The sequence below is a fragment of the Typopeltis vanoorti genome, chromosome 2, assembly GCF_054136105.1.
Source record: "Typopeltis vanoorti isolate ZY-2024b chromosome 2, IOZ_Tvanoo_1.0, whole genome shotgun sequence".
In the NCBI taxonomy this organism is placed as follows: Eukaryota; Metazoa; Arthropoda; class Arachnida; order Uropygi; family Thelyphonidae; genus Typopeltis; species Typopeltis vanoorti.
Genome location: NC_143550.1, coordinates 95349530 through 95361641, shown reverse-complemented (window position 1 = coordinate 95361641; position 12112 = coordinate 95349530). Strand labels below are relative to the sequence as shown.

Sequence of the window (12112 nt, the reverse complement as noted above, 5' to 3'; positions counted from 1 at the left end):
CTAGTTCTGTTTCAGTGTGATAATATATTGCAAATATATCATCCACAAAATGTAGCCAAATTGTTCAGCAACCACCCAGCTCTGTTCATGACTGGGTCATAAATTTAACAAACCGATCTTTTACCGGGGATGAATTAAGTGTATTGTCAAAAGGTTTTGAAGTAACACATTGACTGCCTTATTTAGACTTTATGGTAGGTGTAGAAAAAGGCATCAGGGAATTACATAAAGATCACACTAACAAACTGCAGTTTGCAATTGAACAGATTTTGTATAAAACTCCTCCTTTGAATATTATATTACAAGCTCTCCAAACTTTACACTGAAATAATAACATTGTTATACAAAATCTTACAAAGGAAATGCAATGGATATGATGGATACCACTAATTATAATCACAAACAATGTTTTACTGTGAGATAGATCTACGTAAAGCCAGCTAAACAAATTATTAGATGAAACATATTCTTTAGATGCTAATACTATTGAAAAGTTGCACATTCATCATGCTTGTCCCCCACATTTTTATGGCCATTCTAAAGTGTACAAATCTGATTATCATTACATCCAATAGTTGATTTCATGGGATCTCCTACTTATTTTTTGGCAAAATATCTTTCAATACTTCTATGAAACTTTATTGAAAAAACCACCTCTTATATCAAAAATAGATTTGATCTCAAAGAAAAAAATTAAAGATCTTCATCTTCAAGCATTTGAGATGATGGTTTCTTTTGATGTAGTTTCTTTATTTACAAATATACCACTTCAAGAACTCTACAACTTTTACAAAAAGATTTCCCTGTTGCAATCTAGTCTTACTCTAAAATAGAACTACTTCAATTTTGGGACAAATTAACTCCTTATACACTTACATGAATTCACTATTAAGTGTAAATCAGTTGTCCCTTTTTTGGATATTCTAACACACACACTGTACCTCTACGGGTAATACTGAATTCTTTCTTTATAGGAAGCCATCCTTTACAGGCAGATAGGCGAGTGACCAAGATGATAGTAGATCTATGGAATGAACCTTATGAGAACAGGTTGAAGATTTGTGGGTTGCAGAAATTGGTTGATAGGCGGAAAAGGGGTGATATGATTGAGACATAGAAACCTTTCAGTAATTTGAATAAGATTAATTCAGAGGATATTTTATTATTACAGACTCCTTGGAGTTGCCCGTAATAATAATATATTCATGCATCGTTACATCATCATTCTTCTGAAAAAGTATGCACTATCAAAAGCCTTGTGCACTGAGCATGCATTATTTGTTCTTCTGAATCTCTTCTATTAGAAGAATTAAATAAAATAAAACTCACTCTATTACTTAATGGATACAGTGAAACCTTGATACAGAAAAATAATTGATTGTCATTTCTCTCTCTCCCTCCCAGATTGCAATCTAGCATTAAAAAAGATCTGCACAGCCTATCTTAAAAGAACTTCTTAACAAATAGCAAGGACTCTTTACAGATATAATCCATTTACCACTTTCAAACCAACCCAGAAGTTGTCTTCTTTCCTACCACCTATCAAAGATAAACAGGGTAGCCCATAAGTCACAAAGGGATTTAAACATTTAGTACCTTTTTTATTTATTAAAAAACCTTTTTTTATTTATTTATTAAAAAAAAAAAATTTTTTTTTGAAATACAGATCCTGGAGATTTTTTTTTTTTTTTATTAGTAATGAGTTAATCACATTTTAAATCCCTTCATGACTTATGGGTCACCATGTATTATCACCTTTATCCTTGTCTGGTGTTTATCAAATACCCTGTTCTTGTCATCTTTGCTACTTTGGGCAAACTGGCTATTCTGCTACAATTAGAATCTAAGAACATCAAGCTTATATAAGATTTCTGGAATCAGACAGTTCAGGCCTTGCTTCTCATGCCATTGACACCGACATAGAATTCAATGGAACCAAACAAAGATGCTGCACTTCAATAGGTTCAAATTTGATCGTCTATTTCTTGAATCATGTGACCACTGTCCTAAACTTAATCAAATAGATTGTATGCCTATCTCTAAGTTTTGGGAAGTGATTGCTATTAATTGTTTGCAAAATTTAATTTAATTTTTTATTTATTGTTTTAAATTATACAACTATACTTCTCTGGAAATCTAATAGCATTTCTTCCTACTTGTATAGCTGCAACTGAGACATATGGAAGTATGCACATGCTCTAAGACTCATGTGATAATTTAAATGTTGTAGCCAATTCTGCCTTCTACCTGAATGAAGCTCATGATATATTCAACAAAATATACAGGAGTGATAAATTCTATTTAGTTTTCTCTTATATGTGTGAAGCCATTATTTAAAATATTTTACTAAATTTTATATCCAAGATCACCTCTTATGAGAAAAATGTACAGGTCTGAACTGAGCTTCTGAAAACTATTGGGAACATTATAATTTTGTACAGATCAACATTAATTCACACTTTCTTTTTAAGGCAAAAACTAACAAAATCAGTCAATGGTTCTTTCAAAATAGAAAACAATGTTTCAATAGCATATATTAGTCATACAGATATGTGATCATATTTTCTTGTACACCATTAAAAACTGGTTATCATTTTGAAATTTGAAAAACATGTTAGCTGGAACATCTATCTATCTATCTATCTATCTCAATGGCTTTAACAGGCCTTTAAGGCCCACAACCCTCCAAGCATGCTTGTATTTCGTAACCGAAATATGAGAATAGAATGGTCATCCCTATGCCTCGAAGTATTCATGGCTGTATCCCTGTGTGTTCACGGGGCCGGTTTGCCTGCTTGCGGGATGAAAAACCCCAGATAAACTGGGGAGAAAAACCCTGCTGTCCACGCCCAAGACCGGCTAACTTGGCTACGGCTGAGGAAGATCCTTCAGCTCCTCACATCGTCGACGGGAATCGAACCTAGGACACTCCTTCCCCAGTCATATGGTTGCGAAGCACAAAGCCACTAGGCTAACCGTGCGGACTAGCTGGAACATGGATAGTTTAAATCTCTTATAGTTTTACTTTTTGAATTGCTTTACCACATAATGTCCTTGAAGGAAAAAGCACTTTCTATTTCATTATTCCTCTATAACCTGAGAGTGAAGACAATGCATACACAGTCCGGGTTTTGTTAATAACACTGATGCATCTCCACCTTTTTTAAAATGGTATGGAATGAGTAATGATTTTCAACTGATTACACAAGATTAAAATTAATTCAAATCACTGAAAGAGGCCCACCTGTAACATGAGAGCAATTATCACTGATATTGCCACACAAGCTGCCCTACATCTCTCATCACTATGAGTTGCACGACAAATTCTGACAGAATTGGATACCACTTCTTCTAAATCATGGAAATGGGGGATTCCTGGAAGCATGGAAATGAATTTTGTTGATGAGTAGTGATTTTATATAACTGGACAATAAAATTTTATTATTATTTAAAATCTAAAAGGAACAATATGAGTGTAGGCTAAGGGCATGAAGAAGTGGTGAGCTGAATTGCAGTTTATAGTTTCAGCTATGATAATAGCTGAAATAATGGTTGGAAAGGTCTGGTTTCAAATCTCACATATGACACAAAGAACATTTATAAGATTTTTTCAACTGCAGGCGAGTTAGTCATTCTCATATTTTTTTTCATAGGCACTTGGGATTCCTTTTCAGAATCCCTTCAAAACAAGCAAACCAGACAGCTGAATACAAACAACCAAAGCTCAGAGATATAACACTCATCTTATGAATCAAGTGGTTGCAACAGATATGATAACTGTAACTGTTATCATATGAAATGGATGAAATGGTTGCACTAATTGCATCTGTGCACCCAGAGATTGTCGGAATAAGTGAGACATGGTTAGATGAGGATGACATCCTGACAGGAATAGAGATGGAAAGGTATGATGTGTTTCGTGAGGATAGAAGGGGTAAAAAGGGAGGGGGAGTGCTATTGATGATAGAGAAAGAGTTATGTCCATACAAGGTAGAGATGCAAGGGGGAAATGGGGCCAGTGGTTTTGAGGCAGTATGGTGTGAGATAAAATGAATAGAATCAAATACTTGGTGGGATGTTGTTATAGACCTGGGAATGTGGATGGTGGTGATAGTGAAATGTATGGTCAAATAAGCCAAGCAAATAAGAAAAGGGTGATCATTATGGGTGATTTTAATTATGGCAATATAGACTGGAATGAAGAGATAGCAACTGGAAGTAAAGAAAATGAGTTTCTTGAGTTTTTGAGGGATAACTACCTCAGACAGTATGTAACAGAGGGCACAAGAGGATTAAGGGTCTTGGATTTGGTCATCTAATCGGAGGATGTAATTATCAATGAGGTATCAAATCATCCACCAATTGGTGAAAGTGACATGAGGTGATTACTTGGGTGGTTGCCAGCAGTGCAAGTACGCCTGTGAAAAAAGGGTATATGTGGAACTACAAGGGGGGTGATTATGAAGAGCTCAGGAGACAGCTTGCAGGTGTAGCATGGAATGAGGAGTTAGCTGGAAAAGAGATCAATGCAGCTTGGGGGATTTTCAAAAAATATTTAGTGGATGCAATGTCTAAATGTATACCACGGGTGAGAAGGTTAAATAAGTTAGGTGTGAGATGGATGAATAAAGAGATTAAGCATGCAATACAGAGAAAAAGGGCATTGTGGAGGCAGCATAAGAGAAGTGGAAGTAACCAATTTCATGAGTTCTACAAAGACCAGGCAAGGAGAGTGACTTGGTTGGTGAGAGTAGCTAAAGAGAGGTATGAACAGCAGTTAGCTAATGAAGCTAAAAAGAATCCTAGGGAGTTCTTTCGATATGTAGCCAGCAAAAGAAAGAATGATTATGGAAGGATGACATTGATTGGAGGAAATGGTATAAAGACAGCTGTTGCAGAATGTGTGGTGGAGATACTTAATGAGCAGTTCATAAAGATCTTTCAATCTTGTGAATGTGACTTCATGGAGAGATTAAGAGCAGTTGATGATGGGGAGGAGAGACTGACTGTAAGTGAGCAAGAGGTGTTTGGGGAGTTGAGTAAACTAGATGTAAATAAGGCTGTGGGACTTGATAATATATCACCGCGTATTCTGAAGGAATGTGCCAGAGAGTTGACACCTGCCTTGACATATTTTTTTAATACGAGTCTTGCACTTGGTCAAGTCCCTAAAGAGTGGAAGGAGGGCAAGATTGTGCCACTTCATAAAGGAGGTGATCGAACTCAAGCATCAAACTATAGGCCTATCTGTGTGTCAGGTATTGTGGTTAAGTTGTTGGAGAAGCTTGTGAGAACTAGGATCCAGAGTTGGGTTGACAACAATGGTATAATCTTTGATGGACAGCATGGATTTGCTAAAGGTCGTGTTTTAGTAATCTACTTACTTATTACAATAAAGTGACTGCTTCCTTGGACAGAGGAGAAGGATACACAGTAATATACTTGGATTTCGCAAAAGCTTTTGATAGAGTACCTCATGATAAGTTGACAGTCAAACTAGCGCAGATGTGGTTGGACATTAGATTAGTGCATTGGATTGGAGACTGGCTATCTGATAGGTATCAACAAGTTGTGTATGGGGGTGCAATATCCAGGAAAAGGAAAGTCACTAGTGGAGTGCCTCAGGGATCTGTTTTAGGGCCATTACTATTTAACTTGTATATTAATGATATTGGCGAAGATTTGGATGGAGATATTCAGTTGTTTGCAGATGATGCAAAGTTGGGACGAACCATAAAGAGTAGTGAAGATGTTGTGGCCTTGCAAGAAGACTTGAATAAATTGAGTTATTGGGCAAGCAAATGGGGATGTGAGTTCAATGTTGCAAAATGTAAGGTTTTAAAATTTGGAAAACAAAGATGGGATGCAGAATTTATGCTTGGTGAGAATATATTGTTGGACGTAGAGGAAATAAGAGATCTGGGAGTGATAGTGGATAAGGATCTAAAATTTAGGGGTCACATCGCCAAAATTGTGAAGACAACACAAAGACTTCTGGGAATGATGAGGAGGACACTGACGTGTAGAAGTAGGGAGATTCTTGTTCCATTGTATAAGGCTTTGATTAGGCCACACATGGACTTTTGTGCCCAGATTTGGTCACCTGGTTTTCAGAAGGATGAAGAGATGTTGGAAAGGGTCCAAAGGCGACTGACTAAGGTAGTTTCTGACCTCTGGAATGTCGAGTATGAGGAAAGATTGAAAAGATGTAATTTGCAGAGACTAGTGGAGAGAAGGAAGAGGGGAGATATGATAGAGACCTACAAGTTGGTAAGGGGTTGCTATAGGATCAATGGTGGAGAAGTTCTACAGCGAATAGTGGGAGATCAGGGGAGAACCAGAGGTCATCTCTGGAAACTGTATAAAGAGGGTGTGAGTAGGGGAGTGAGAGGCAGGTTTTTTTTGTGCAGAGTTGTGAATGATTGGAATGCCTTGCCTGAGAGTGTGGTGTCTGCAGGGAGTGTTTAAGACCCGGTATGATGAGATGTGTGTGAGATAGAAGGAGCTCCTAGATGAGTCTTTGACTCCATGAGGTCTTGTTTAATAATAATAATAATAAGTAACTGAAAAGATCAATCCAAGCATGCAGATCTGCTGTTTCCTCCAGAAGATCTGCATGCATAGTGTGCCATAACTGAATAAAACTCAGTCATAAAAAAACATCTCATTTGACAAATTTTGCTCACAATTTACTGGATGAGAGGATGATTCAGATCAGAACCAGGAACTCTATTCTAGTAAAAAAGCATTAATATCAATGAAATAAAGAGCCAAAAGGCTTCACTAATGTGGGATTAAGTATCCCCTTAATTTAAATATGCATTAATATCAATGGGGTGCTTAAGGGTCAAAGCTGTATAACTGAGAGGAGACCTCCACATAGCCTTTAAAGGAATGCGGAGAACCGACCAGGGTTTCTGACCTAATGTCCAATCCTCACCTTCTCGTGGTGCACCCTGTTGGGTATCTTCTTGGATACTGAACGAACGAGGATGGGCTGACAATTTCAGATTTAGCCGACCAAATTGTATTCTTATTAGTTAAACCAAAATAAAAAATTACAGTACAACATGACAAAATTTCATGCCGGCTGGGGCGTCGCCCGGTTAAACAAGACCCCCGTTGTTTTCGCCAGGGAACCAGGGTGAACAGCGAAAAGTCAGCTACTGGAACAAATCTGAAAACAAACCCCAACTCAACATCACCAGAGTTAAAGATCGGTACTATCAACATAAGAAGCCTGAATGGCAAAGAAATGGAGCTAGCTGAGGAATTAGATAAGTACCAGATCGACATAATAGGGGTGACCGAAACAAAAAAGACCAAAACTGGCGAGATCTTTCTGAGCAATAAATACAAAATGTTATATTCAGGCAATGACAATTAAGGAAAAGAAGGAGTAGCCATAGTATTCAACACAAAATACGAGGCTAATCTTCATGAATGGCAGCCAGTCATGTGGGCAAATATGAGAATGGGGAACTGGACAATGAGAGTTATTTGTGCCTATGGTCCCACAGAAGGTTCTACTAAGGTAGAAGTGGAGGAATTTTTTGAGGCTTTAGAAAAAGCAACTGACACAATGAAAAAGGAAACGTTAGTCCTTGTTGGGGATCTAAATAGCAGAGTAGGAAATGATTGTCAGACATACAAAAATATATTGGAAAAATTTGGAGAAAAGAACAAACCTAATAATAATGGCATATACCTGTTGGATTTCTGCTCAGGACATGGACTGGTTATTACTAACACCATGTTCCAACATAAAAATGTGCACAAATTCACATGGAGAGAAGAGGCTAGGAATAAGAAAAGTCTCATTGACTATGTTATTGTTGATAGTGATGTTTTCTCCCTGGTGCAGGACACCAGAGTGTACAGAGGATTTGAAATTGGAAGTGATCACTATTTAGTCTTGAGCAGGATAAAATTGAATTTCATATTGAAAAGAATAACATGTAAGAAAGTTTTAAAGGGAATAAAAGTTGAGCAGCTCTCAGATGTGAACTGTAGACTAAAATACAGAAATATTATTGAAAAGAAAATGAAAGAGTTTGAGAACAGGAATCAAACCTTGGAGATTCAGTGGCAAACTCTGAAGGAAACATTGATTGATTCTGCCAGAGAGGCATGTGGTGAGGTTGTGTGCAAAGATAAAAAAATCAGAACTCCCTGGTGGACACAGGAAGTTAAAGAGGCAGTGAAGGAAAAGAAGAAAGCATACCAAAAGTTCCTGGCAAATAAGTCAGCTTTTACTCTTACAGAATACAGAGACAAATGTAAGAAAGCTAAACACTGTGTAAAACTAGCTAAACAAAAGTCATGGGAGGACTTTGGCAAGAATATAGAAAATAAATATCAAGAAGGTGGCAAAATATTCTGGAGGTTGTTGAAGAAGCTTAGGAATGGGGGAAAGAGTGCAAAAGGAGTTAGAGATGATAAAGGTGACATGAAAACTGGAGAAAAAGATACCCTTGAAGTATGGAGTAATTACTTTGAAAAACTGCTAAATGAAACAAGCAGTGATGATAGCACAGTGGTAAAAAACACTGATCAGGCATGCATGCAGGCAGGAATACATATCCATACTTGAAGTAGAAAAAGCCACCAAAAGCTTGAAATGTGGAAAGGCAGCAGGAGTAGATGATATTCGACCAGAAATGCTGAAGTATGGTGGTATAAGAGTCTTACAGTGGCTGCACTGCATAGTTCAGAAAGCCTGGACAGAAGGACGAATTCCTGATGATTGGAGTAGAGCTCTCATAGTACCCATATATAAAAAGGGAAATAAAACTGAATGTGAGAATTACAGATGTATTTCACTACTGAGTGTTACTGGCAAGATCTATGCAAGTATACTTGAGAAACGGTTGAGAAGAATTGTGGAAGACAAGCTTGGTGAAGAACAAGCTGGATTTAGGCCAAAAAGAGGCTGTTAGGATCAGATCTTCACTTTACGACAAATAGTCGAGAAAGCATGGGAATATAACAAAGATCTGTATTTAAGCTTAAAGTGCCAAGAGAGAAGCTATTCAATGTGCTGCAGTTATATGGTATCAATGGGGCATTATATAAAGCAATACTCAGTCTTTATTTGAGTTGTAAGTCAGCAGTTAGAATTGAAGGAAGTACAGGAAGATGGTTTAATGTTAAATCTGGTGGGAAACAAGGATGTACATTATCCTCTCTGTTATTCATTATCTATATGGATCACATTATGAAGGAAAGTGGTATTAAACATGATATCAAAATTGGAGATGTTAATGTCAGCTCTTTGCTTTATGCGGATGATGTTATACTTCTAAATAAATCCGCTACAAGTCTGCAAGATTCTCTGACTAAATTGAATAGCTGTTGTAATAGATATGGTATGAAGGTCAGCAATAAAAAGACAAAGACAATGAAAATAGGCAGAATCATTGAAAATGTTAACTGTGTTGTGAATGGAGAACCTGTGGAACAAATAAAACATTTCAGCTACTTAGGCACGATTTTTACTGAAGATGGTAAATTAAATATAGAAATAGACAACAGAATCAGCAAAGCTGGTATGGTGGAAAGTCAATTGAATAAATTCATATGGAAATGAGAGAGAAATTAGTCGGAACACTAAATTAGCTGTATACAAGACAGTGTTCAAACCAGTTTTAACTTATGGATCTGAGAGCTGGGTCAGAATTAAAACACTTGACCAAAGACTAGAGACAGCAGATATGAGAGTCCTGAGAAAGATTATAGGTGTGAACAGATGGCATCAATGGCAATATCATATTAAAAACGAGGTTATTAGGAAAGAACTTGACATTGTGAGCATCCAGGAATGCATTAGCAGAGCTAATCTCAGGTTGTATGGTCACCTAAACAGAATGGGCGAGGAAAGATTAGCAAAACAAGTGTTCTCTGCCAGGTTGGCAGGAAAGCAACCTAGAGGAAGACCAAGATATAGGTGGATTGATACGGTACAAAGTGCCTCAGATGATAGAAATATAAGATCGAGTAATGTTGGAGTCTTGACAAGTAACAGACTGATTTGGAGGAAAATTGTAGATAGGAAGTTAGTAATGATATAATTTTTTCATATAGTACTATCATATCCTGTACACCCCTTGTGGGTACATGGCAGGAATTTGATGATGATGATTAATATCAATTTATGAATATATTGGAATGTCTATGTACTGAGACTCAGGAATTATTTCTTTGAACCATCAAATTTTTTTTTTTTTTAACCAAAAAAATTTAAGGACCAGGCATCATAATAAGTAACTCTGACAAAACCTTAGTCGACACTAACAACCAGATACTGTCCTAATCAACTTACAAACACATTACCATGTGAAATTTTGTGTGATGAGGAGCCTCTCAAATGAGACAAGTAAGGATTGACTAATAGAAGACATGTTATATGCTCTTAACTCGTAATGTCAAATCAAAAATGTTTTTCCTTTCTTTTAGGCTTACACGGTGATCCGAATGCATTTTTGAAAATTATGGAGACAACTACCGTGCTTGAATAAAAACTTTAGTTTAATATAACTAAAATCTACATTCGACGTTTCGACCTTTATGTCAAGGTCATCTTCTGGAGCATACAACTATACACAGGAAACAAACTATACTACAATCAAACTGGTTTGATTGTAGTGTAGTTTTGTGATGGGTGGTAGAAAAAACCACCACCCATCACAAAAATATGGAGCCATTAACACCCTTAAAAACAGAGCTACAACAATTTGCTCTAACCAGCAAGCCCTGAAACAAGAACTAAAAATTATCAGCGACACATTCATAAACAATGGCTATAACAAAAATACTGTCAATAAAATACTCTATAAAACCACAACAAAAACGAATCTAGATTACAGTAAAACCATAGCCATCCCATACATTAAAGGGTTATCAGAAAAAATCAACAGAATCCTACAACATTATAACCTCAATGCCACCTTTAAACCACCCACTAAACTTAAAACCATATTCAACTCCTCTAAGGATCCTCTCCTCCCATTAGCACATCCTGGAGTCTATTGCAACCGCTGCACCTGTAACTTACCGTACATTGGTGAAAAAGGACGGACAATCCCTAAAAGAAAGAAAGAACACATTAGACACATTAAATAAAGAAAGAAAGAACACATTAGACACATTAAATATAACCATTATGGTGAAGCAGGCCTCTCAGACCACACACTCAACACCTTACACCAAATCAACTGGAAAAGCACCTGCTCTTTACACCGCACAAAAACCTGGTACGAAAGGAAATTTAAGGAAGCCTGCGAAATCCTGATAAACCACCCAAATATCAACAACAAAGATGGCATGAAAATTCCGAGAATCTGGTTGGCACACATTCAGCCTACCTAATATATATCATCAGCTAGTATTAGAAACCATTCCATACCAAGCTGGAATGTGTACATGATGTTAATATATGTATATAGATAGATACTTGTTGTTGTGCCCAATGTATTTCTACAACAACAGATAACACTAATAATAGGACTCTAGCGTTGATGTATAATTTTTTTTTCCCCACCAGAGGTCAGGCCAACAATTGTTGTAGCAGTTGATCAGTGTCTTTAACAAACCAGTTTGATTGTAGTGTAGCTTGTTTCCTGTGTATAGTTGTATGCTCCAGAAGATGACCTGGACATAAAGGTCGAAACGTCGAATGTAGATTTTAGTTATATTAAACTAAAGTTTTTATTCAAACATGGTAGTTGTCTCCATAATTTTCAAAAATGCAAAAATGTTTTGTTTGCCAAAATTAGAAGAATCTGGTAACACATATATCATAGTGTGCCATAACATGTATGCTGTCTAACAAAGTCACACATTTTTAAATAATTAATTTATCTTCACAATAAATAAATGATTTAAAAATGTGTAATACTGTACAATATTTAAAAAGTAAAATCGTTACATAATATACTCTAATTTGTTTTTTATAAAACATTAGATGAAAGAAATAAACATATGAAAAATACGATAAACAGTGAATTTTTACGTAGAAATACACATCATTTAATTTACTTAAAAATAATATTAAATGTTTGATTTTTGTTGCTCCATTTCTGACGCTAATTAGTCAATATTTAATTTGTATTTC

At 36.3% G+C, this 12112-nt stretch overlaps 1 protein-coding gene across 1 annotated transcript in view; it reads right to left on the bottom strand.

Annotated features, from left to right (window-relative positions):
- LOC150109269 (uncharacterized) overlaps nucleotides 1-12112 on the bottom strand; it is a 228200-nt gene that overhangs the window by 76332 nt on the left and 139756 nt on the right. Inside the window, exon 6 of the mRNA XM_090401977.1 lies at nucleotides 3245-3375. Coding sequence (XP_090258103.1) covers nucleotides 3245-3375 — 131 coding nt within the window. The remainder of the gene's footprint in view (nucleotides 1-3244; nucleotides 3376-12112) is intronic.